At 41.8% G+C, this 27841-nt stretch overlaps 1 protein-coding gene across 3 annotated transcripts in view; it reads right to left on the bottom strand.

The window, feature by feature from the left end:
- CRMP1 (collapsin response mediator protein 1) overlaps nt 1-27841 on the bottom strand; it is a 61112-nt gene that overhangs the window by 3904 nt on the left and 29367 nt on the right. For all 3 annotated transcript variants that reach the window (XM_077814647.1, XM_077814646.1, XM_077814645.1), the window contains 10 exons: nt 27415-27599; nt 24693-24857; nt 21343-21404; nt 19484-19564; nt 16365-16433; nt 14015-14135; nt 12491-12647; nt 7211-7352; nt 5464-5634; nt 2288-2467 (listed from right to left, as the gene is read on the bottom strand). In XM_077814647.1, the coding sequence (XP_077670773.1) occupies nt 2288-2467; nt 5464-5634; nt 7211-7352; nt 12491-12647; nt 14015-14135; nt 16365-16433; nt 19484-19564; nt 21343-21404; nt 24693-24857; nt 27415-27599 (1333 nt within the window). The remainder of the gene's footprint in view (nt 1-2287; nt 2468-5463; nt 5635-7210; nt 7353-12490; nt 12648-14014; nt 14136-16364; nt 16434-19483; nt 19565-21342; nt 21405-24692; nt 24858-27414; nt 27600-27841) is intronic.

Here is a 27841-nt window from a genome sequence, read left to right on the forward strand (position 1 = left end):
GGCCCTGCCTTTTATTGCTTGTCTGTACAGCACCTAGCACAATGGGACCCTTGTCTCAGCTGATGACCTTTAGGCACTAGCTCTGTAATATTCATACGAATGTTATGCAGGAGGTCAGACTAGATGATCATAATGTTCCCCTCTGGCCTCAAAACTTATGAATCTACAAAAAAATATTACCGCTATCAAAGGTAATAACTGGAAGAGCTGGAGGTGTGTCCCCCTCAGGAAAAGTTGTCTTACAGAACCCAAGGCTCTCAAAAAAGCATTCCAATGAATTTGCAGTGCTTATTTGGATATTCAGTCTAAGGATTTTAGAAGACATTTTAGAAAGATCGCCCCCTATATGTTCTTGAGAAAGAGACATGGAAATATAGGAAAGCCTGGCTGTTGAGAAGAGGGCTTGAGTCTGCTCCCATTTAAGTCAATGTAGGTGTTTCCAGTGTTGTCAATGACAGAAGGATCAGGATCACAGCTAAACTGTCATGCAGCCTCACCCAAAGATAACATTGGCGATGTTCCCCAAATGTATACCTTCTCTACCAGGAGAGTGAAGCGCCACAGACAGCGGAGGAAGCAGACACCAAACACAGCAAGGGGGGGTGTCACAAAGGCAGGAGTTTACACCCCTGTAAATATTCCAGGGTTTTATCTGTGACAGAAACTGCTGTGTAGATCCTTGTTTGATGTTCTATCACATATTACTTTGTTGTGCAAGGGTATTCGAATGAGGACCACACAGTGGATTTGATCATCAGTAGGTTTTAAAATAAAGGGATTTCATTGATTTTACATGAGAGAAAGAGAAGCAGTGGTGGGAACATGCCTCAGAGGTCAATCTCACTTCCAGGAATCAGTCAGCAGAGGGAGCTCTAAGAGCACCAAAGTCAGTGCTCACCCCTGCTTCCCCTCCACCTAAACTAGCCACCAGAAAACAAAGGTCTTTCCCCAAAATCCAGCTCCTACAGTGAGCTACTAGCCTAACTCCTGCAGTGAACTCAAGCCTGGGAGAAGGGTGGGCTTGAGAACGCAATGTCCAGCCCCAGACAGAATGTCAAAGCACTGCCTACATAGCTATTCTACTCTAGCACAAGCCCCACTGCACAAGTCCGTGGACCCAGGCAGGAAGGCTCGCTCCTGGGTGCAGTATCGACATACCCTCAGTGTGCCAGACACTTGACAGGCAGGTCCATGTTTCAAAGTCTCTAATTCAAGTAGGCAATGTGATGAGACAGAAACCGTGACTGGGCAGCAATGTTTGCAGCACATCTTAGTTGATGCATATGTCCTGTTGGTAATTTTTTTTTCCAAAGGAGCCGATATGTTGAATTCTATAATTTGACACCACTTGTATGAAGAGAACGGTGAGGAGAAAAGGCCTTTTGAAAGAAGTGGGTTGCCATCTCAAACTGCTTACAGTACGTTTCAATTGCTGCCCCTTGTAATCTATTATATAAAATTTTTATAGTAAAAAAAAAATAGAGTAAAAACAACCAAAAAGCAGCCTTTTCTTCACTGATGTTTGTGTTCCCTGACAAAGAGATCTCATTGTACAAGAACAACAAAAGAGAATTTTCAGACAATTCACATCTAGTAACAAGCCCTATTTATTGGCTTCAGAGGAGCCGCATTGGTATAAATTGAAAACAGAACTGACCTAGTCAGGGTCAAATAGGACACTTTGCATGGTGTATGCATTTCATTTGCTAAAACATCTGTCCCGAGCCACCTGCTTCACAAAAGAGAAAGGCCGGAAAGTTTTGTGTTTTATATACAAAAACAACCCAACTAAATCTAATTCGCCCACAACAGTTGTTAAAAGCTGATGAAATGCCAAATACAGTGAATGCTTCCAATGTAGCACGTACATGGGAAACAGAAATACTTGATCTGCTTATCCAACATGCTAAGTTATGTAACAATTTAAAATGACAGCCTGTCCTCACCCCAACCCCTGCAAAAATTGTCGTCCTTTGTTCTTTGTTGTTAGCTAAAATTGCCTTCTATTATCTTTCTCTTTCCTTCAGAAGACTGTACATCATAGACATACAGGGCCAGATTCCCAGCTGGTGTAAGTCACTGAAGCTCCACTGAAGTCAAAGTACATCAATTTACACCAGCTGAGGTTGTGGCCCATAGTCTTGTGGCAGCGTTTCCAGTCCCACATGGATCCATTTCACTTAGGACAATAATGATGCAAAATGTTTTCTCGTGTGATTCCAAGAGAGCCTGGAGCGAGACCAGAAGATATGTGGAGTATTAAATAACAGGCCAAGTTTGAACCTACCTTATTCCTGATTTTGATGCGCTGGTAAAGGTATTCAGGGAAAGGTTTGCGAGGAATGAAACGGCCCATTCCCTTATTTACATGCAGATTTCCATCTTCAAACACAATCTTTCCTTGGCTTATGACCACCAGGGGAGCACCATGGCATTCCATCCCTTCAAAGATGTTATATTCAACAGCCTGAGGATCAAACGACATCCACTGAAAACTCCATGCAAGCTCAATCTCAAGTCTGTTTTTCTTTGGTAAAGTGAAATACACTTTTATGGCCCTATTTTAATTCAGGTTCCACTAATGCACCTGCAAAGCACCTGCAAAACGTGCAAGCACACTTGTTTGTTTGGATGAAAAAATAACTGCTTTTCCACACATAAAGATTTATTTATTTCCGTTTAGTAGTTGCATTGTTGAAGATTAGATGAAAATGTGACCTTTACGCATAATCAAAGGGTTCAAAATACACTTACTCCCCAGGGACAGAAACCAAAAAAATGCTTTGGGGTAGATAAAGTAATATACAAGCCTGTTGCGTATCAAACACAGGTCAGTTAGGGTATGTCTGCATTGCAGTTGGGAGGTGTGATTGCAACACATGTAGGTTTCAGGGTAACAGCCGTGTTAGTCTGTCTTTGCAAAAAGAAAAGGAGTACTTGTGGCACCTTAGAGACTAACCAATTTATTTGAGCATGAGCTTTCGTGAGCTACAGCTCACTTCATCGGATGCAGCCACAAGTACTCCTTTTCTTCTTTCAACACATGTAGGTACACCTGCGATATCTTTGATCCAGCTAGCTTGCTAAAAATATCAGTGTAGCCTCAGTGACATGGGTGACTACATAGGCTAGCCAACAGAGTATATACCTAGAGCAGGGGTGGGCAAACTACGGCCTGGGGGCCGCATCAGGCCCTCCAGATGTTTTAATCCGACCCTCGAGCTCCCGCCGGGGAGCAGGGTCCGGGGCTTGCCCCACTCCGTGAGGCTCCCAGAAGCAGGAGCATGTCCCCTCTCCTACTCCTATGCATAGAGGCAGCCAGGGGACTCAACTCGCTGCCCCCGCCTGAAGTGTTGCCCCTGCAGCTCCCATTGGCTGGGAACCATGGCCAATGGGAGCTACAGGGGTGGTGCCCGCGGACAGGGCAGGGTGCAGAGTCGCCTGGCTGTGCCTCCACATAAGAGCCAGAGGGGGGGACATGCTACTGCTTGTGGGAGCTGCTTGAGGTAAGCACCCTCCCAGAGCCTGCACCCTGACCCCCTCCCATGCTCCAAGCCCCTGCACCACCCCGATCGTTCTCCCACCCTCCTGCACCCCTCGGTCCCAGCCCAGAGCACCCTCCTGCACCCCCAACTCCTCATCCTCAGCCCCACCCCAGAGCCTGCACACCCAGCTGGAGCTCTCACCTTCACCTTCACCGCACCCCAACCCCCTGCCCCAGCCTGGAGCCCCCTCCTGCATCCTGAACTCCTCATCTCTGGCCCCACCCCAGAGCCCACACCCCCAGCCAGAGCCCTCACCCCCTCCCATACCCCAACCCCCAATTTCATGAGCATTCATGGCCCGCCATACACAGATATGCCCTTGGGCCAAAAAGTTTGCCCATCCCTGACCTAGAGTCCCAGGTGAGATTGTACTCAGCTAGCCTGTGCTGCTGATGGCTGGTGGCTACACTGCTATATTTAGCAAGCTAGCTTAATTAAAACTAGCTTGGGTATGCCTACATGTGCTGTCCCTAATTGCATAACCCTTAGAGGCACTGACTCACCAAAACACTTTAGCAAGTGCTTAACTACAAGCATGAGACTTGGGAACATGCTTACGGACAAGCATGTGCTTAAGTGCTTTGCTGAATCGGAGCCTGAATGATTTAGATCTATTCTCTGCACTGCACCACCCCTGCCCTCCAAAGCTAGAAAAAATACTTGGGTAGCAAGGTGTTTATTTTCAAAAGTGCCTAGTGTTTTAATGTGTCCCACCTGAAACATCTTAAAGGGGCCTCATTTTCAGAGACTGGTGTGCTCAGCCCCGTTTAAGGTCGGGAAAACACAAATTGAGGCACACAAACTCATTTGTCATTTTTGAACATGTAAGCCTTTTTTAAATAAAACATATTATTGGCTATCCAGTAAACTATCACAAATATTTAATGAAAATCAGTCATATTTATGGAACTGTGACCCAGTATGGTGATGGACAGGATGTAAAATACCGACTAGATACATATGCAGTGTCGTTGTAGCTTTTTCAGTCCCAGGATATTAGAGAGACAAGATACTACCTCATCCACCTGTCTTTCCACTAGATTGATATGTAAATTAGATTAGATTAGATAAAATAAAGCAAACATATGGGCCTGATTCTCCATTATCCTGTCCCTTGTGTAGTCATTACACAAAGATCAAAGTGTTTGGAAAGAATACACAGTTAGTATTTTATGCAAATTGGGACACAGAATCAAAGAAATATACTATAAAGTTTCGTAATTAAACAAGACCAAAAAAACCCAAACCCATCCGTAATCTAGAACCCAGATTATAGAAACATTGAATTAAGCATAACATTTCAGAACATTTTTCGATCTGCTCAGGCAATGGATGATAACTCATGCTTCAGAAGTAGGCAAAATAAAGAAAAGAAAAGAAAAGAAAAGAAAAAAGAATAAAAGGGTGGGTTGGGGTCAGATTTGTAAAGGTATTTAATCACCTAAAGATGCAAGGAGGAACCTAGTGGGACTTTCTAAATCAATAGGATTTAGGCACCTAACCTGCTTAGGTGCTTTTGAAAATCCCACTACATGCCTACTGGCATCTTTAGGCATCAGAATACCTTTAAAAATCTGATGCTGGCTACAAGGTTGGTGCAAATTGGCATGACTTCACTGATGTCCGTGGAGCTATGCTGATTAACAGCTGTTGGGGAACTGGCCCATTCATTTAGCCAATTATACAATATTCTACATGCTGGAAAAATTCCTTCTGGACTGAAGTGGTAAATTTCTTATTCTCTGAAAGAACAGATTTAATGACTTTCATCTTAATATGAACAATCATACTTTTTAATGCAGAACATCACATTATCCAGCTCTTACGTATCTAGCACATTGGGAGTTCATTTGCGTTAGAAGATTGGTAGTTCCGAAGCAGTTGTGTTTATAATGACAATATGCAATTTTTCTCTTACCGATTTATGGCTTTTGGCTGTAATAGTCTTCACTTTATCTGGATCCCAGATAACAACATCAGCATCTGAGCCCACAGCAATCCGGCCCTTCCTTGGATACAGATTAAAGATTTTGGCAGCATTGGTGCTGGTAACAGCAACAAACTGGTTCTCATCCATTTTGCCTGTAGCCTACAAGCAATTTGACATGAGTAAATTATGCTTCCAAAACGGAGATAGAATTGGTAATGTCAACATATAAGGGCATGTGCATAGATAGACTGGACAGAGGAAATAAGGGATGGAGTTGCATGGTCCAAAGGTTTTATTAGCATGAATTTGTGAGGTCTGTATTATTCAGGAGCAGCAAACAGATGAGTGAGTTATTCACATCATCCCAAACAAAAGCCACTAAACCCTTAATCCAGACCACACCATCATGTATGCTGTATATGCTACATGTTTTATTACAGATAAAAGGCTTGTCTCAGTTCTGCTAAGTCTCCTTTCCCTCGGTCTCACATGTGAAGGTACTAGAATATCGGTGTAAATGATTTATATCTGCTTTAAGGCACTTTTATACTGCCAGAGGAGTATAAAGGAGCAGCAGTATACCTGAAAAATCAGACTGCTTTATTCTTATCCCTACACCTGCAAATCCAGGTTGCTTTAGTAGCACAAGTCCACTGTACAGGGCTTAAAGGGAGAGAAAAAATCATCAATGATCAAATTTTAGAAATATCTAATAAAGACATACAAAATCTTTGCTGCACAGAACAATGTTGTGATTTTACAGTCCAATATTTTTGGATTTTCTCAAGCTAGAAACAAGAGCAGCGTGCCCCAATGAAAAACAGACCATTCTCCCTGTTGTATGGTATAACAACACCCATTTCTAGCCTAAATATAACATGAGCTACCAAGTCCACAACTGAATGTTGCCCCAACTGCTTCTCAGCCCAATGTAGTTTTGCAGCTGACATTCCATGTTCTGTGGGAGAAAAGAAGAAAAAATGTCTCTGGTTGATTGGGTTTTGTTCATTTTGCTTTTAAACAGCAGCTATTTGAAGCTGCTTCAGTGTTTGGAATCCTAGCAGTAGTCCCTGGCAAGTTGAACGGGGAAACAGTCCAAGTAAGGTGGTCAGAGGTGCACTATAAATGCAATCAGAGTTTTACAGTTTGTAATATGCATATCAGCTTCACCTGTGTGTACGGGTGGGGAGAATGCATTGTATATTAGGATCCATGAAACATCCAACAAATTGCTCTCTTATGCCAACATCACGCTGTAAAATACTCCAGCATAAATTACACAAAAAGTCCTCATTTAAATGGCTTTATATTATAACCTTAAGCTTTGGTTCCCATCCATTTGTAGTTTCTCAAAAATGATGTGACATTTCCCCAAATTAAATGATCTATTTGTCAAGTTTATACAAAGTCTATTTCAAAAGCGTTAAACTGCTTTGACTATTATGTCAGCTCCAAACATTCAATCTGACACAATACCCAAAAATGATGTAGAGTCAATTAAGCCTCGGGACTCATAAAACATGATGTTTTTCCATTGTAAAAGAGAAATAAAATACAAAGCTTTTAACTGCATTCCTACTAAGTATTTAAAAATAAATAATAATCTTATGGTAGCTTGTTCTATAGGAGCTCTCAGAATATGGGGAAACCACATGAATGCTGGCATAGAGCCCCGTGGCTTTCATTATCCAGCTAACAGCCAATTCTTAGTCTATAAAGATAAGCAATTACTCACGACAGACTTGTCCCAGATAACAGTCATTCTTTCCTCAATTCCATTAACTCCTTCAGGAATCATAGTGAAGTTGTCCTTTCCGATGGCTTTCTGGGCAGTGCTGTAGGGACAGTGCCCACTTCCCGTCACCTGCAGGTCCCCACTAAGAAGAGTTAACACATGGTGTATTGATATTGCAGGATACACAGACTCACTTGCCATCAAGTTGGGTGTGAATTTGTTTTTTCAAATCTAGACATGAGAGGCGCATGCTCTAACCCACGCTAGCCACTAACAGCCACCACATGCTATTCTGGTGGCTAAGGATCACTGAAGAGCAGGGGTGCTCTGGTGAGATCACCTTTCCTTAAGAAAACCCTCTGTCCTCAGCTTTACACCATCCAGGCACGTTAAGATAATCAACTACTGCCGAGATCAGCTGGGTTTTGCTCTGTTTTTCACCACGAGACTGGTACAAAGCCCAAGCAACAGAGCTGAGGAGACGACTCCATTATTAGTGTTAACAAAGGTTAACAAAACCCTGTATTAAATATTCTACTTTAAAGATAAATCCATAATCATGTGAAATAAAAGTAACATGATGAATACCAGATGGCTTTTTGTGGTTTTTTTGGTCTATAAATTTTTCATGGAATTTGTACAAGAAAAGCTCTCTCTTTGTACCTTCTGACAGAAAACAGGGAATGAACAGGCAAGCCTGCACTCTGATCATTCTGACACCAATTAGTTGTCGCCAGAAAAAGACAACACCTCAGCTTTGAAGGTCTCAGCCTCACATAATATTGCACTGCAGTTTCTCGGTCTCCAAAGGATGAAGGTTGCACTGGTCATGCTAGGATTTGAACCAGTGGTCCCTCCGCATCTTAGTGTGTAAATTGCAGGTTTCAAACATCAAGAGTCCTTAGATTCAGAGGTTAAAATCCCAGCAGGTTTATAAATAACCAAGTGAATGAAGAAAAAGGTCCGTTATCTGTCACATTAGTACAATTTACTGAGGTGCCAATCCTATTCACTTATGGGAAACTTTCTGCATCATCTTCTGATCCTTTCCTATCCACAAAAAAATGAATCAAGCAACATCATGAGCCTTTGATTAGAAGACAAACCTCTTCGTTAATAGTGAAATAAGAGTGATTAGACTAAAAGTATTTTTATATTAATGATTTTCTTGTGTTACCGCAAATTACTAAACACACCAATGGCATCACAGGATTTGCTTTCCATTTTATCTTGTCCTTGTCCTGTCCTCTAAGCTCATCACTGTCTTGTTGTATGAAAGTTTAATTTGACATACTGGATTCTTTAATTTTCTACACATATTAATAAATACAATTGTAGGGACAAGAAACCCTCCTCCAGCTCAATTGGCCTGCCCATTCCAAGTTTATCTTTACAATGCAGTCCTTTTTTCCACAACACTATTAATTCACTGCACCAAAAACAGTCTAGGACTCTCTCTGTCTCTTGTCCATGCTTTATTTTAGTTGCCTTTTCCAGTGGTTTGTTCCATATGCCTTTTGTGTGAAGTTTTTCTGCTGAGACCACAGTGCTTAGTCTTCTTAGTTCAAGAGCATCACTTAGGCCCCAATTCAACAAAAAACATTCACCTATGCTTAACTTTAAGCACGTGAACAGTCCCATTGCTTGAGTTTATTAATCAGTAAAGTGGGTATAAACATTAGAACTGGTCAGAAAAATTCTGTTTTTTCCCATGAAAAATTTTGAGTTTTTGGTGAAAAATATCAAAAAACTAAAATATTTTGTTTCTGAAATGTCACTATGGTGGCACATTGGATTTGTAGTTCAGATGCATCATGCTCCCATTCTCCTTCATTGACTAGGTGGCCTGATCATATTACATCTCCTATGAAGCACCACCATCTCATTTCTTGGTGAGGGGAAGCAGTGCATCATGGGAGATGGCATCTGGCTGGGGAGCCCAGTCCATACATAAGTATGGGAGCATGAGGTCTCTGAATTACATCTCCCATGAGGCATCGCAGTGGTATTTTGGATTCCAGGCAGTTTTTCAACAAAAAATATCTAAATTTTCTGTGGAAAGCAGACATTTTTTGTTCAGTCAAAAATCCAGTTTTCTGTCAAAACAGTTTCAACAGCAAATTTTCAACCAACCATCAAAAGCATGCTAACCTTATGTTGTGAAGCTTGTTTAATGCTTGTAAAATGTGTGATCTACTTATGAAAAGTGCTATAGAAGATATTATTAACCATAATCATATTCATTCTCGGGTAAAAAAACATATATAAATGCACTGCAAAGTATTAATATATAGGATTTTTTTAAGCTTCAGTGTATTGATTTAAAGTATTAGACCTGAAAGCAGGCTAAGCTGCTGTCATGTAAGATCTCTGACTCTGAGCCAGTGGGGAATGGGGGACATTTCTGCATGTTTGGAGCATAATGAAAATTTCCCTGATTTCCCAGTCTTTTTGCACGATTTTGGTATTAAAAGATGGCTTTATCTGGGTTACAATTCTAAAAATTCTATTGCCATTTTAGCTATGCCAGTTTGACCCACATATTATTAATATGTTGGAAGCCTCTTGTGGAGAACACACAGCTGTGTCTGCTGCAGTAAAAACAATAATTTTTTTATACATTGCTGCATGAGCTGGTTAAAAGTCTGATCCTGTTCCCACTGAACTCAACAGCAAATCTGCTAATGATGTCAATGGTGCAAGATCAGGCCAGAAAAGACCTTTTTCCTGTTTTCATTTTAATGAACAGAAAGATCAAATAAGGGAGCTAATTTCATCTGCTCCCAAGGCCAGCACCAGAGAGAAATGAACCAAATTCTGTATAACCCCACCAAACATACATTTGAGTTAGGGCCAGATTCTGCTCTCATTAACATCTGTGTAAGTCCAGCACTAGTTGAGTGACTCTGTATTTACACAGGTGTCACTGAGCAGAAGTCATCCTCTACTGCACATACAGAGATGCATGGACATAGTCTCTGATGTACAAGTACCTAGACAGATGTCTCCCCATGCTTTTATATCACCCATGTACATAACCTGTCAACCTGCTGTGGGGAAACCTCACTTCTGGAAGAAATGTGATCTGCAAGCAAATGACCATTTCTAATTCTTCTAAAAATGTACTTCATCCAATGTATGGGTATCTCTGGAAGCAGGAATCAGCACAGTTAGGGACATAGTGCCATCTCCTGGTGTTAACTAGTGGCTTGGCTGGCAGACAATTACTCACTCTACTGTGAGCACTCTGTCCTGCTGGGACTCAAACAAAAGTCCCCTATCACCCCAAAGCAGCAGCTCCACCACTTAAGCCAAAGAAGCATCGCAATGAGCTAGAAGCAGTACACACTTTCTGGAGCTGATACCCAATTCCAGGTTGCCAAGACACTGCTGGTAACTTGTTGAACATTTTCAGAGCTACCTGAACCTTTGTGGGCAGACAGATGTCATATTACCCCTTCTAACCCTTGGAATGACTAACCTCCTCCAGAAAATTCTCAGCAAAACAACTCAGCTCCCACCCCTCCTTTCCCAGCCCCTATCAGCGGGATACCCATCTCTTCACTGTTCCTACCCCCTCCCATCTCTCTGATGATAATCCTCCTCTCTCTCTCACCATCTCCTGATCCCTTTGCAGACAGCCAGCACACCCCCACCTCCCATCAGTGGGCTGACAGCCTCCTATACCCAGTCTGTTTCTTCCCAAATGCAAACTTGAATCCCTAAATGAAGCTGCTCTGGCATCTATGCCAGTTCCTCCCCACTCCTCAGCTGCCCTCCAAATGTGAACCATTTACCCCTGCTGGTTTCCAGCTGAGGAAACAGCATGGGAGCAATAGAGATGGGGCACAACAGGAGGGTAAGCTAGGATGGGGCCTAAGGGAATGTTGACACTGCCACTGGGAGGTGCGATTCCCAGCCTAGTTGACAGACTCACACTAGCTCAGCTCAAGTTGGAGTGCTAAAAATAGCAGCATGGACATTGCGGCACTGGTGGTGGCTTGGGCTAATCACCTGAGCTCAGACCCAGGCTGCCAGGTAGGTTTGGACACGGGCAGCTAGCTCAAGCCACCAACCTGTGCCACAACCTCCCCATTGCTATTTTTACCATGCTAGCTCGAGCTGAGCTAGCACAAGTCTCTCTACCTGTGCTGGGAATTACACTCAGGAAATCAGGCCTCCTAGCTGCCAGACAACCTCCTGCCTCATGGCCCTGTCCTAAGAGCTCATGTGTGTGCACATGCGTGCACGCAGATTACAATAAGCATTTTCACACGTAAGGACAAGTTGATGCGTGGGACTGTTTTATTGTTAGCAGAGCTCAAGGGAAAAGTACAACACGAGGTGTGTTCAGGGCAGAAGATGCACCAAGATATGGCACCTTCTCACTGGTTAACACAAAACACATGAGAATCAAACTCCTATCTATCTTTCAAATGCAACGTTACATTAGAAATGGCCACGCTCCCTCCTTGACCTTACTCCTCCCTGCCAGGAGTCCTCTAGTGAAAGAAGTGGATCACCTAAGAGAAAGTCCACAAGTCTCCTCTCTCTCGTGTACCGAAGCACTACCTAAAGGCTGGGATGATGCATGCACCGAAAACCAGGGTTACATTTACTTTGGTGGAAGTTGTGAGAGTGATGGTTGTTGACCTTTCAACCTGGAAGCTTTTTAATAATAAATAACTCTCATTGCTAAATAAATCCTGTACCACATTTCCTCAGTTAAAATTGCAAATAACATATCACGCTTCACATCAAGTCCTGTTTGTTCTGTCACCTTCACAATAGATCAGTAGATTAACATCTGTACAATATACATCCATACAACACTAATTCTCCCCTACGTCTACAGCATTAAACAGGCAGGCTCTTTTTAGTTATGCTTCTGTTGCTGTATGTGCGTTATGCACACAACATAATCTTCCAGCCTATAAAGGAGGCCAAGGAAACCTGCCTCAGAAAGTTGCACTGTCAGTTTACTATAGCTTCTTTTAGTAATAATTTTGAGTCTGACCCAGCTCCCACTGAAGCCAATGGGAATTTTGCCATTAACTTTAATGATAGCAAGATTGGGTTCTTAAGGACTAATTCTATTGTAACCCAACATCTCTTGTCCATCATAATTTTATACATTAGGACCTTGGTTCAAAGCCCTTTGAAGTCAGAGGAAATATACCCATTGACTTCAATGGGCTCTGGAACAGTCTCGAGATGTTGCATCTGGCATGGGTTTTGCACTCGTGTGACTGACTGTTTATAAACAATTAAAGGTTATACCATGCTAAGAGTGAGTTCAGGTGATCTGGTGTGGTGGGGTCAGGACTCAGAGGTGGTGAGGTCACAAAGGCTGCAGCCTTGGCCCAGTTTTTGCTCCAATAATGTGTCCCATCTGTCCCCAGGCTGGCAGTGATTGGCTCGCCAAAAACTAGAGGACCTGGGGAAAAGCAAGAATATACAGTAAATGGTTAAAATCCACTTGCCAATGCATTATGCAGCTTACTGCGAACAGCCATGCATAATTTACATGTTGCTACATGGACAGCATAACTGCTAAGAAATTAAACAGCCCTGGCTTTGTCCGTATTATAAAAATTTAATTAGGCAGCTTGCCAAGCCACATATGCTTTTGATCGAAATATTTACAAAATTCTCTAATCTGGGAGGAGAGGAGTTCAAAATTGTGTTTAATTTCAATAATCTTATCAGCGCCATCTTTTCTCTGTTTTTAAGTGAGTTTGTGCAGTGGATTGAAGGCCCTGGAGACTGAAGTTCTTTATGTACGCACAGACCATGTGCAGCGCAAGCAAGCGGAAATGCAGGCTTTCTCCCTGGTATACCTCAAGTCTGATCAGAAGGGGACACATTAAAGATCCAGAGGAGAGTTTGCTCTCACTCTTTGGCCTCGTTGCACTGCCCAGTGGCTGAGGTGCCAGTGCTCCAGAGTCAAATTAATTGCTGCTCCTACGGCCTGTCATTGGTGATCCCCAAGGTAACCCATACGCCACACCACTATAGAGCAGCACAGCTGCCCTTCCCTTGCACTTCTATGTCTCTGCGGCCTGCCTCTCACCTGCCTAACTGTAAGTGAGAGGTGCTGGAAGTGTGGAAGGCTGAGGGAGAAAAATAGAACCAGCAAAGGACCAGGTGAGGAAAGAAAATGAGAGAAAAGAGAAAAGCAGAGACAACTGAGAAGAACAGAACATGCCTTAAGAGGAGAGACAAGGAGCGGAGTCAGCAATAAAGCAGGACTTGCAGCCGGTGAGTATTAAAAATACGAAGGAGCAGAGCATGGGGGGAACACTCAACACTGCAGGGAGCAAAACCTCTCCCTCTGAGGTCCAGTGCATGCGTTCTATTTTCCCCCACCCACTGCTAGCTCATGAAGCTTTGTAGCACTAGCAGTAACTGTCAGCAAGTGCTAGAGAGATACATTCTGGCAGCTGCCCCACAAAGGCTGAGAGTCCATGCTAGGCCTTACAAGGGAAGAAGATAATCTTTGCAAGAATGAATAGCCAGCAGCTTGGGATAAGGGTAAGAGGTAGCGTGTGAGAAGGGAGGATTAAGATGCACATTTCAGGTAGGTGGAGGAAGGGGCAGTAGGAAGGAGAGTGTCAAGGTTGAATAGAGTGGTGGGGTCTCACTTCCATTTTCCCAAAACCAAATTGTTAGCACAACAGCAGCCATTTGAGTCAGTGGATACTGACCCCTGCATTCAGCAATTGGGTTAGTTGCTAGAGCTTCCATTTGGTAAATGATACCTAATGCACGCCCCCTTTGAGGGGAATGCACTGAGTTCCATACCTCTCTTCCTAGCCAGCGCAATGATGTCAGCCGCGCTCTTACTCATCACCTTGGTGATATACACCGGACAGTTGATTCGACTGCCAATGGTGATGGCACGGAAAACAGCTTCCGCTTCAAGCTGAAATGGACAAGAAAACAGGCAGAAAAATGTAAGCTGAAAAGCGGAAGGAGGTGAAAGTGAAATCCAGGACTGAGCCAGATTTCTCTCTTTTTAACGACAACAACAACAAAGGCCTTGTCCTGCTTGGCTCATATACGCTGTGCAGTGTTGGATGGGAGGAAGAAAAAAGTCACACACAGCCTTGCACAGCTTGTGTAAAGGCCAAACACAATTCTAGAGTGTGTCCGCTCTACTTTTCCAGAGGCACATGGTGCCTCATGGGGGCAGAGCGGTGGTGAGAAGGCAAGGACACAGCTCTGCCCCTAACTCCATGCATTAGCTACCCAGTACTGCTGGCCTGGGGGTTGATAGGCTAGAATAGTGTAGCACCAAGCCTCTCTGTGCTATCCCAGGGCAATGCAGCTCTGTACCCCACTGCCCCTTGCTAACGGCACCATCAAGCCTTAAATAGTAACAAAGAAATGTTATAAAGGACTTTGCTGCTTGAACCAAAGCTCCCCTATTAACTCCCTCCCCTATTAACTCTTCCAAATCCACACTTCTTCGTGAAGCCCCATGGCCTTCCCCTAGAGTGACCAGATGTTCCATTTTTATAGGGACAGTCCCGTTTTGGGGAACTTTTTCTAATATAGGGGCCTATTACCCCCCACCCGTCCCATTTTTTCCACAGTTGCTATCTGGTCACCCTACCTTCCCCCTACAAACAAACACAAAGGAAAAGGAAGGGGAAAACAGTGTCATAATTCATAGAAATTCTCTGTACCCTCAGACAATGCAGGCTTAGGCCCAATCTCTACCCAAGGATAAGACAACAGTGAATATAAGTATTTCTAAGGAACAGCATCAGCAGTATAGGTTGAATTTAGCCCATAATCCATAGAAGGCTTTCAAACATCCTCCAGTAAGTCCCCTCTGTTCCTCAGTGTCCAAGCAATCTCCCACAAGGAGCCATCTGGGACATGCATACAAATAATTTGTCTTCAGCTGGAGCGGCAGTGTCTTTCCAGGGCCACTAGAGGCCTCTCTTCACTGCCACTAGTCCAATGGTTGGCCCAAACCCTCTCAGTATAGCTACATCCCAAAATCCAGAAAACTGGAGTGACCGAAATATTAGACACAAGGTTATTGATAATTCTCTTCAAAGTCTTTATCAGTCAAATCTGTAAAGACAGCATCTCCAAAAGCACATGGCCTAAATCTTTACAGTTTAAGTACTTCTTTTAACTCTCTTCTCCTAAAATCAAAATGTTCACCCCAGCAATTATTGTTTTTCACCTGATGTTCTCCCAGGAGCCATTATTACAAACATATACACCTCATGACAAGCCAGAGTGTAGATTCATATCCTAATATGGGAATGGTTCATCACCAGGCAAACCTGAGGAAGAAGTGGAGAGGTTTTGTACCTCAGTAATGGGGCTACCACATGTGGTGGTAAGAAATACTTCAGCTTACTTTTTGGCAAATATCCAGCTAGGATTTTCCCCAGGCCGGCACTCCCATTAACAGGAAAAGACTCATTAATTTAGAAAAATCCACACCCCTCAACGATATAGCTATGCCAACCTAACTCCCTGTGTAGACAGAGCTAGATCAACAAAAGAATGCTTTTGCTTACCTACCTACTGTCATATGGGGAGGTGATATTCCTACATCCACATTCCTGCCATCAGTGTAGGCTCCATCTACATACGTGGGTATGCCGGCATAGCTACAGAACCATAATTATGCCGCTATAGTACCCATAATGTAGACATGGCCTTAGAAAAATCCTTTTTCAGTGACCTATGCTGATCCATGCATGAACGGATTTTATTATAGGAGAAAAGTGCATAAATCAAGCTGACCCACAGAATCCTTCCATTCTCATGAATTCACAATATTACAATATGTAAATGTTTGTGAATATGAACAGATAGTAGGAAAAACACTTATTAGGAGTATTTTTGGCTGAAATGTCTTGATCAGCTGATGGACAATATGTCCTGTGAATATTTTGCAGACTTTGTTACTAATTTTTAGCATGATGTCTCATACTTAGAAAATTTTGCAGAGAATGGCGTTATCAGAACAGGCTGTGAAAAGCAGATGGTTTGCTGTCCTCTCCTCCAACCATCCATCCATCTACCATCTTCTCTTTTATTTATTTATAAGAAACTTACTTCCTATGGTATGTAGATGCCAGAAGACATTTCCAAGAAATATAGACTTAGTTAAGCCTCTTACCTCCTCAGGTCTGCTTAGGGCATGTCCCTCAGGTCCTGTGATTCCCATCTCCAGGATACGTTTTTGTTCCTAAAATGTAACAGACAAATGCTGACCACCTCTAGAACAACATACATTTATGTTAAACTTCCTTTAGTGTACCGAGGGAAATGTTTTCATACTGCCTCCCTTTTTTGTATATGCAACTGATAGTGCCTGCAAAAAGGGACACAAGGACGAAAAGACCGGCCCTAAATATATTGGGCCAGATTCTTCACTGACAAACACCACATGCAACCTGCTATGGGCTTCAGTGGAAGATTTGTGGCTGCAAGGCAGTATAGAATTTGGTCTATTGTGACTGCCCCATGAGAAAAATGCTACTGTCCTCCCCTAAAAAGGAGTCTTATGAGAGAAGAACACTCAATGCCATGAAATATTGTACTTATTAAGGCAAATATTGTACTTATTAAGGACAACCCTGTACTGTAATTCCTCCTTTACTTACACAATATTTTTTCTTCTCTCTCTCCTCCTAGGTAGTATCATTATTTTCTCAACCTTTTTGACAATACCTATTTACCCTGCTGATTCTTCCTCCGACCCTTTCAGGGGTCTTGCTTACATGATCTAAATTTTCTCTAATTCTTTTACAGTTGATCATGAAGATGCAGAACTAAATGCCCTCTAACCCCACTAAAAATGCACCCCTTTGGTGCTATATTACTACTTAATGTTATCTTAAAAATGGATATTCCAAGTATTCATTGCTCAGTCAGCTGATGTTTGTCAGCAAAATGTTGTGCCAAAGCTTCTTATGAAAGGACATGTGGGCAATCCTTATGATTTCATATAAAGATCATGCAAAGGGTGTTTTTTGGAGTAAACTTTCTGATCAAAAAAGGGTGATGGATTAATAGGACCTGCAGACACAGCACAGAGCTATTAATGCCCCACAAATCCTGACCTGTCTCACCCTTAGGTCTCTAATGAGCAGAGCTGGCTAAATGTAATGATTCTGTGATATAGACAAATGTCCTCTAGAGACAGGGATGAAATCATCTAACACATTTTCATATGTCACCTAATGAATATTTGATCCCAGGTCTCTGGGGGTGAAAAGCTAACATACTACCAACCTGCTCCAACAAGAATCATTCAGATTACACACATAGATTTGTTTCAGAGTAGCAGCCGTGTTAGTCTGTATTCTCAAAAAGAAAAGGAGTATTTGTGGCACTTAGTCTCTAAGGTGCCACAAGTACTCCTTTACATAGATTTGTGTCTTCACTACACTGGGTGACAAATGGACAATCCATCATGATCATATATATAAATACACTGTACTAACCAGCCTGTGTCCATGAGACACATTTGGGTTAGAAAACCGAAGTATTTTGCATATATATTTTAAAATAATTTTAAATAAAATGCACCTGTCACCTATGCATGCAGGATGCTGCAGACAATTAAAATGCAATAATAAAATATTACAAATACATAATATGAAAGAAGCGGGATGACAAAGAATGGCATCATTTAAAAATAGGCTAGTCACATCCAGAAGATGGCAGAATGAAGCAGACAGAGTGACAAAATTATCCACTGTAAGAGGATTCAGTAGTGTTAATAAACTAGGACATGAGTTTGATGAGATAAAGATTTGGGTTTACATACTGGTTAATCATTCAAGCATCCACCGTGAGCAGCTTTCTTTCCACCACCAGTATCTTGCTGTAGAATACAACTCTTTTTTTTTCTTTTCTTTTCATTTAGCATGAAATTTCAGCCTTTTTTTTTTTCCCCAAATTGAAATGATTTTTTCACCTGAAAATGTTGGGATTTCCCATGGAAGAGAAATTCCAGTTCCTGATCAGTTCTATTATCTACTGTAATTAGAGCCATGCAGGCAAATCCCTGAGCCCATGTGAAGCTTCACTGAAGTCAATGGGACTCCACACAAACACAGGTCTCCACTGATGCATATTCCGTTGCAGGATCAGGGCCTTACATTGTTAATTCTTCAGGGCAGGGGCCATATTTTTTAAATCACTGTAATGTGTCATGTAATGTTATGACCATATATATATTTTTTTAAAGAAAGTAATAATCCTATCACCACAACCTCTTCATTTTGAGTCTATGTTGAACTCCTGGAAATCAATGGGAGTTCAGCCATTGACTTCACTGTGGCCAGGATTTCACCCTGCATCTGCTGTCTTACACATCACTGCTGAGGCATCCCGTGCTACTGGGACAGCTGTACACCATTAGGCCATGGTTTCCTGGAGGAGCACACTCTCGTGTCTCAGAGGACATTTTAAAGGGACACAGTATTTGAATTTCCTTAACTTGACTGATTTCCAGATTCAGAGAGAGCTCCCTTTCAAGAACTTGGCCTAATTTATTTTCAATCACTTTTTAGAAAGTTTTACAGGGTTGTTTTTTTTGTTCCCTTTGTATGTGTTTATAAGGGTCTTTTCAGCAAAGAAGCACGAACAGGTCTGAGAGCAACACCATCAATGTGCTTGGGCCCATAGCCTTACCCCCCTTGCATACACTGACTTCTTCAGCAGCAACAATACTGGGGTAAGGCCTCCCAGCTCCCCAACCGCTCCCCAGCATCTTCACAGGATTCTCCCTGCTGTTTGTCCACCCAGCTGCCACTGCTCCCAGGGAACCAATTCTTGCATCCCCATGTCCCTCCCACCAAGGCCCCTTCTTTGACTCCCTACGTTCCAGGCAGGGAGCTGTCAGGAGTATCACCTTACAGCCTGCATGCTGTATCATTACACACATGGAATTCTATACTGGCATTCCCATAACTCATTGATTTATCATTACAAGAAATTAGATTCAGCAAGGAAGCTTTACTAGGCAGTCTGTTTTCCCACCAACACTTTCTCTGATTGCTGTACTAGCAGACAAGTTTCCCTCCTCCCCTGTCACATGAAACATATTCACTCTCTAAGGGAAACAGAAGAAGAAATGTTTGGTTTCAGAGTAACAGCCATGTTAGTCTGTATTCGCAAAAAGAAAAGGAGTACTTGTGGCACCTTAGAGACTAACCAATTTATTTGAGCATGAGCTTTCGTGAGCTACAGCTCACTTCATCAGATGAAGAAATGCGACTCACTCACCTGAGCTATCAAATCTCCATTTTCAGCATGGACCATGATTACAGCTCCAAGCCCTTTCAGAAAGGTAAAAGCTTCATAAAGCTGTAAGTGGTACAAAGAGGGTCATGTTACTGAATAAGGGTAATATGTTACTTATTTCACAAACATTTCTCCTCATATTTTGAATCATATTTTTATGCTGGCTCTTGCAGAAGTGTTCGGCCACCACCAGCCCCATGTACAGTCCCGGCTAGGACCTCTGTGGCTGCTAGCTATTCCATGTCCCCACTCTCCACACCAGCCTGTCACCAAGTGGTGCAGCAGCTTCCTCAACCCTGAGGAACTATGTGCCACCTATAGGCAAAGTGTTTCCCTGAGGTCCTTCTAAGGCAAGGCAACTACCCACTACCTCCAATACAGTCATGTGCCTCGTGACAGTTCTCTGGTATGCAGTTTGAGTACAGGCAGCTAACTAACTAAATAGATACAAAAAAGCTTCCATGAATGAACAAGGAATAAGTCCACTAAATTGGAATAGCAGTTAAGCTATGGACACTTTTAGTACAGCTACAGTACCGGTATATTCCCTGAAGTATACACTTCACACACCTTTCTGTAAGTGTGGGCACAGTTTCAATCTCATGAATGTCTTTCATTTACAGCTAAAGAATTCTACTGTTTTCTCTCATGGGTTTCCATGTTAGATGCTTTCCAACACTCAAAATAATCCCTACAAAAGGGAAGCAATGGATTCAATTCCTTACATGTGAGCTTTTCAAAAGCACCCAAGGGAGTTTAGGGACTGCCACTGAAAGTCAATGGGACTTGTGTGCCTAATGTCTTTAAGCACTTTTGAAAACCCCACCCTAAATTTTCTGTATGTGGTCTCACTAAGTAATATTGGGAGCCCAGTTTTCAAACTTGGGCACTTAAACTTATGGTATCTGGTCTTCAACTGAGTCACTCAAACAACTACTCAATGGGCTTGGGGCATGTGAGCACTGATCTGAGCATGCAAATGTGTAAATGGGCACTCTGCTTTAGCCATTCAAGTTTGAATATTGGATCCCTTGCCCCCTTTTCCACCTTTTCTTAATATATTTTGCTGTAATTAATTCCATCAAGAAGTTGGACTTAGCATGCACCTCTTCTCAAGAGGATGCTGTTACATTTAAAAGTCTAATGAAAACCACGTGTATTGGAAGTATAACAAAAGTTCTTTAAGAGAAAAGGAAACTCAGCTCTGGAACGAAGTGGGAATGAAGCATTTGCTCAACTGAATAAGCAAACATTATTATTACTAACAGATGCCACTGTCCAATTACAATGATCTGCTGTCTGTGAATTAGAAAGCTGAAGAGGTTGGGTCTAAAACAAGTGCTATACAAACAAGCTCATTGTAATCTCCAACTCCAACAACTGAACTCAACCTTTGCCAAAGAACATGCTTTAGCAGTTTGCAGTGAGTGAGAAACATGTGGGATTTCAAAAGCTATGTCACTTTTAATATTTCCACTAGTGTATCATCTCATTTCCCCCCGCAACTCAGATTGAATGTTCCAAAGCCAACAAGTGATGATATAAATCCAGGGCAAAATCTTGAGGGGTGTCTGCTACTTCCATTGAGCTTGATACCATGAAACACTAGTCACCTCTTTGCAAGGTGCTGAGTGCCATGTGCTCCCAAGCGCCTCCATGGAAAATACAGATGCTCAGCATCTCTCAGGCTTTGGCCTCCAGAGAGACAAATTTCATATCTATGCATTTTCTCAAGTTCAGTTCAAAAGCACTATGACTGTCTCAGGTAGCTCTAAACTTCTTAACTAATCAACAGAAAGAAGTTTACGTATATCAACAATGATAAGCATGCTGAAGAATACCTGACTGTCAGACATTTGATAGAGATCTTTATAGGCCATGTAGACTTGGAAAGAATTAACACCTGTTCCAAGACAAAACACAAGGGAGTTGTTAAGTAGATTCTTAAAGTATTTTTGAAGGTCTGTTTTGGAGGAAAAGATTATTCAGGAAAATTGACACAGGATATTCACCTTGATTAAGTGATGACCCCTTTTGCTGGGCCCCAATGTACAGTTACTGCCCACCTCCCATTCCAGACTAGACCTGGAGCAAGCCAACCACCGCTGCAATTGAGATATATATGAGATATATATGTGTGACCAAAGAGATACATTAAGCCTGCCAAGGCGGAACCAGTAGTCATTTCTTATCCAAGGGAACCCAGCCAAAGGTAATTAACTTAATTATAATCCTATGTGAGCATTCACTGGATAGACAGGCTGAAAGATATACTCCTAACCAAGTAATTCAAATTCTCTGTTGCAACTTTCCTTTTTCTCTCTTAGGGCCATACCCTGACCCATTGGCATCAGTATGTGTTTTGATCCCATTGAAGTCAATGTTCTCCCTGAAGTCAATACAATACTGTTCTTGCAGCTGAAAATGGATATGGCTTAAGCTGCACTTTTCAGTTAGTGGATTACCCATATATTGATGCTCAGAGACCAAGGTGCAGATTGGTAATGTGGCATCCATCTGGCTATATGGCCATATAGGGTCAGAGATCCTCCCTCAGCTGGTGTACATTGACCTAGTCAATGGAACAACATGGATTTACACCAGCTGAGGATCTGGCCCATTACTTATAAATCTAACTATTTAAACAAATACTTTTAAAAATGTGCCTGATGCCTTCTCTCATGCCAGTGAGACCCAGCAAGGTCCCATCCCACATGTTATGAAAGTACCATTTAAGTCATGCCTATGGAATCCTGAAGATAGTCAAAGAAATGGGTAGAGCAATCTGTGGATCCTCTTGGCCAATATAGTACTTTCCTATGTGATTTCTTTACATCATATGTGAGAGCCAAATAGATTCATGGGTTATGCAGATTGGCTGCTGAAATGGTTGCAAGTCAGAAGAAGCTGTCTGCACCTTTATGAATAGTTGCTCCTGCAAAATTTTCGACTTCTCTAAAGCCAAAACCTCTTTGAATGAGCACTCTATTGATTTAGAACTGATTAACTGTCCAACTATGACGGGCCAATCTCATCAGCAGCCCTGAAAGCTCCCTGGCGATCCTTGGAGAGCATATTAGACAAACTCAAAGTTGAAATGTGATAACTAAGCATTGCTTCTTAACTAACCTGCGATCATTTAGTCAATCAGTGTAAAGTACATCATAGGGTCTAGATCCTCAGTTGATGTCAATGGAGCAATGAAGATTCACATCAAGACAATTTATACCAGCTGAGGATTGTGGCTTAGATGTTTCCAGTTTTCAGCAGATATTATATATTAATTTTTAAAGCTCCTGCCATGTTGAAAAAAGTATCCTATTTTATTTGTGCTTTATTTGTGCTTTACCTCTATGTCTCCTATCACACATGAGTAATTCACACTGACTGAGACACACTACAGCATCAGTTTTCAGAGTAGCAGCCGTGTTAGTCTGTATTTGCAAAAAGAAAAGGAGGACTTGTGGCACCTTAGAGACTAACCAATTTATTTGAGCATAAGTTTTCATGAGCTACAGCTATGCATAGCTACAGCTATGCATCCGATGAAGTGAGCTGTAGCTCACGAAAGCTTATGCTCAAATAAATTGGTTAGTCTCTAAGGTGCCACAAGTACTCCTTTTCTTTTTACTACACCATCAGTGAGAACGAAGTTGACCTCCAAATGGTATATCTCTCAAACAATCCACTTAGGACCCCATAATACATTCTGCTTTCTGGACCAATGAACAGATTCTTTCTTAAAGTAAATGCCAGGTCATATTTGTATTGAAAACTCAAATTTTTATACTGGAAGCAAACTATTAACCCTGTTGTCTGCACCCGGCTTTTAATGTAAGCCCTCAAGCACATACGAGAGCCATCTGTGAGCCAACTCTGGAAAAAAACAGCTAACCTTTGATACAAACTGCAGTACACTTGCTTGATAGTAAATCCAGCTGAAACTAGATTTAAATCCACATGATCAAAGATGATAGCAGGGGCAGAGGACTGATTTGGCACTGTCAACAATGGCAAATGCTGTCAGTCTATAAAATCAGCCCTATTATAAAAAGCATTGTAAAATTAGCTTCATTTTGCCCAAATTGTACATTATCCTGAAGATTAAAGACTTTAAAGGTTGATAGAATATTTTGTGGCCTAAAATCTGATTACACAGCAGGTGTACTGTTACAGTAGTGCTGCTCAGGATGAAAAGTCCTATATTACTCCATCTGTGTGGTTTCTCACTGAAAAACTGTCTACACAGTAAACAAGCTGTGCTTTGTCTGTATAGTTATACAGTACAGTTCTATTTAAATAGAGCATCTCAGATATGGTCCATCACAACACTCTACAAAGGACTCTGCATGTATGTATTTGGCTTTCTGACATACAAGAGTCAGCATATATAGCCCAGATTATACTTTTAGCAATAAATACCTAGTTGGTACTCAGGCACTCTGAGTGCACATGAACAAATGGATAATGAACTATATAAATGCGTGTTTTGTGGGCACAACTTAGGAACCTAGACCAAGATATTTTTTTTTAAGTGTCTAAAGTTAGGCTCCGAAATAAGTGACCGGATTTTCGTAAATATTAGGCCTCCACTATCTTCCAGTGGGTGCTGCTGAATGGTCAGCAGTTCTGAAAATCAGGTCACTCCCCCAGATACCTAAATGTGGATTTAGAATCCTAACTTTAGGCTCCAAGTTTTGAAAATCTTGGCTTTAATTTTGAAAATTAGCCATATATTTCCAAATTTCAGGTCAAAGCAGGTGAAGTGCCATGTGGCATTGTTGTTCAAAGATGTATAGCCTATGATGACTGTCCAAGCACTCAAGGTTGGTCTCCTAATTTTGTTATCTTAACATAAGGACTGCCTTGCACTTTGCATAGAGTTATTTCCATCTGTCAAGTGCTATCATTTTTAATCAGATAACCTTTTCCCCTTGCTGATTTGAATTCTCCTCATCTGTACTGGCATAACTCTACTGCCTCTAATGGAGTTACTCCTGATTGATTGCAGTGCATGGAGTTTCAGGCCCACTTTACACAGGGGTAAAAGAATACCAAGGTTCATGGCCAGGGTATCTAGTACCTATATGCTTCTTTTGTGGGAAATAACAGGACTATCTGGAGTACTTCAGAATTGAGAATTTGCACATTGCTTAGAGAAAATGAAAACATTTTATTTTCATTAACTAACCTTTATCTTGCACCAGGATATCCATCTCTTCTCGGATCCCATCATACCAGCCGGTGATATCCACATGGAGAGAGTAATCACAACAGGATTTGGTGTCAGCTGCCTCGTGCCACTTTTCAAATGCAGTCAATAAACTCGCTCCAGCTTCAGGAAGCACATGATCAACTGAAATATAGATGAAGCACCTGTTACACAAATTGCACGTATTTCCTATTCTGCAGTTTCAGTGATTATCTATAGTGTACCTACAACAAAGCAGGATTTTTATTGACACAGTATAAATTGCAGGATGTGGGACAGATACAGACCTTTCAAGTATTCCAGCTTTTGCAGAACATTCTGCATTGAAGCTGAATCTAGCAGCCTGTTTTGCTGTACCATGAAGTCAGGAAATGTTCCCAGACATGAGAGAGAGATCTAAACACCCTGTATCTTAGGGAAGGTGCACTGAGCTGGCACGCCGGAGATCATGAATTCTGGTCTCTACTGACTGCCATTTACATTTCTATGCACTTCATAACTCTCATTATTGACCAAGGCCTTATATCCTTTTCTAGAAGGCTGTCATGAATTAGCCCATTCCTCTTTACCAATAAATTAATGAAGAGATCTTCAGGCAGCATTGGGAATAGAATCCAGGGCTCCAAAATAGCAGATTCAAGTCTTAACCACTCAGTCACGCTGGCTTTCAGAGTCAGTGTGATAATGACTGGGACTAATGATGCATGTAGAATTACTCATGTTTGCAGGGTTGGGTTCTACTTGAATAATGAAAACACAGCAAGGTGTACTGTATCTTAACATATGCAAACCTTCTGGTGTATTACTGAATGTATAGAACTGAGCCTTTTACTGGGCATTTTTCAATTCTGAAAGAAGGAAAAGCATGTTAAGAAACTTCACACTATTAATAAAGTAGAGAAATCCTTAAATTAAACAGTCCTAGCAGCTACATTAAATAAATGAAATAACTTCCAAAAGGAAAAGTACAGCTATTTAACGATTGTCCAGAAAGAAATCTGTTTTAACTTCTTCATTGATGCAAACGTACTGAATATAGCTGGCAGGTCCCACCTCATGTTCTCGATGCATTTGAACTTTCCATTGATTACAATGGAGCAGCCATTTAAAACGTCTGCACAACCGTGTGCAGTGGAGTCCAGCAGAGGGACTGTTAGCAGAATGCTGTTCTTCCATCTTTACTGGAATATACTGAACAATATTATCCACCTGCTTAAAAGTGAATCTGGTTTTCCAGTCCAGAGAGGATGGAAATAAAAGCCTATTTAGACTTTCTAAATAGGCTAAAAGATACAGGAGTACCCAACTGAAGAAAATACACTAAAAAGCAACCCTTTCCACTATTAAAAAACAATAATGTATTGTGTGCCTATTTTCATGGCCTTTTGGTGCATGACATACATTCAAAGCAAAGCACCATCCAGAAAAACTAGCCATCCCCCACGACCCACTTCCAACTCGAAGGGAACACAGCTCCATGGGGCAGCATCAGACAGCTTTGGCCATTTACCCCAGCTGAGGCTCTGCCCCACATAATCTTAGTCCAGAGCCAAGCAAATGCGAGGCAGAAAAGATGCAGCTTGCTCAGCAATCTGATGCGCAAAGGACGAGTTTAACAGCCAGGACCATCCTACCAGGACATCCTGCTTCCAGGATGTAGCTGTAAGCAGGCTTCATACCTCCTTGGTCTCATATCTGATTTCTTATACTACTGGTTTATTACTTTCCACATTTTTACCAGTATCTGATATGACACTGTAAGCACAACACTTTATTAGAATTGTTGCTTTGCTTTGTTACTGCCTGTATCAACTGATTAAAAAAAAAATCAGTGATAGCAAGTATAGTAGATCTCATGAGTGTTATGTGAGAGAAATACAGGACACACTTGTAGAGCTGGCTTGACATAAACAACTTCCCAATCATGGCCACTAAGAAATGAGGCAAGGTGCACGGACAGTTACGTTGTCAATAGGGGCTTGACAAGCGGTATGCTGGAGTCAGAATGTCTGTGCTAGCTAACGCAAGCAGCTACACCGTAATATTACGGACAACTGACAAGATAAATCTCAAATTAAAGAACAGGTTCCCACATGAACAGCACATGGACAGAGCATGCCGGACTGGTTCCTGCAAAGTAACCAAGCCAACCCAAAAATGTGTGATGTAATATATAGCAAATGCAATGTAATCAGCAAATATATATAAAGGAAGAGGTTTTCTGTGTAACTTTGGATGTGTGGTACACCCTACGCTCATCTCCTACGCTTGAGTCTGATCAACTCAACGTAGCTTTGCTGTTTGCCAAACAAAAGGAGAGTGACAAATTCTGGAGTTGAACTGAGTGTTTTGGTTCCCAGAGAACTAGATGAAGTGTACTCCCAGAAGCAGACATGGTGCTCTGGATAAGTCGGGTGGAAAAAGTTTCAGAGGGAATCCCAACAACACTACCCTATGTGCAGCTGCTTTTTCTAAGGGTAACCTCATTTTCATGTTGATCCTGGTAAAGTTGTCTACAGTAATCAGTGGAGATTCAAGCCGCACAAGACCCAGAAGTTGATCTGATCTTAAATGACTTCTGAAAACAGCTATGTAGAATATACACCGATAAACCCAGTGAACATCATGTGAACTGAAAACAGCAGGTTCCGCTTAGCACCAAGATAGTTAGATTTGAGAGGTGAGAGTGTCTAGTACTTACTGATCATGGTGGTACCGCCTGCTAGAGCTGCTTTTGTGCCTTGATAGAAGTCATCAACAGCAGTCATTCCTTGGTAGGGCTTTTGTAGGTAAGTGTTGACATCGATTCCCCCAGGGATAACCATACGCCCATTAGCCTCAATTGTCTTTACTCCACCAGGAACAATCAAATTCTCTCCTATTTGTCTAAACAGCAGGAAAAGCACAAGGAAATTTCTAGACAAAAACTAAATTAAGACACAATCAAGGTTGAGCGCACATATCAGTAATTTTGTATTATTAATATTTGTATTACCATTTTAGGTAAACTATATTACAGGGAAGTTGCAATTATTTCAAAACCAAACATTCTAAACCCAAGGCATTCAAAATTAAAGTTAAACTTAAAAGAAATTTAATTCATTTTAAGGTATGAAAATGCACAGTTA

The sequence above is a fragment of the Eretmochelys imbricata genome, chromosome 4 (assembly GCF_965152235.1).
Source record: "Eretmochelys imbricata isolate rEreImb1 chromosome 4, rEreImb1.hap1, whole genome shotgun sequence".
NCBI lineage: Eukaryota > Metazoa > Chordata > Testudines > Cheloniidae > Eretmochelys > Eretmochelys imbricata.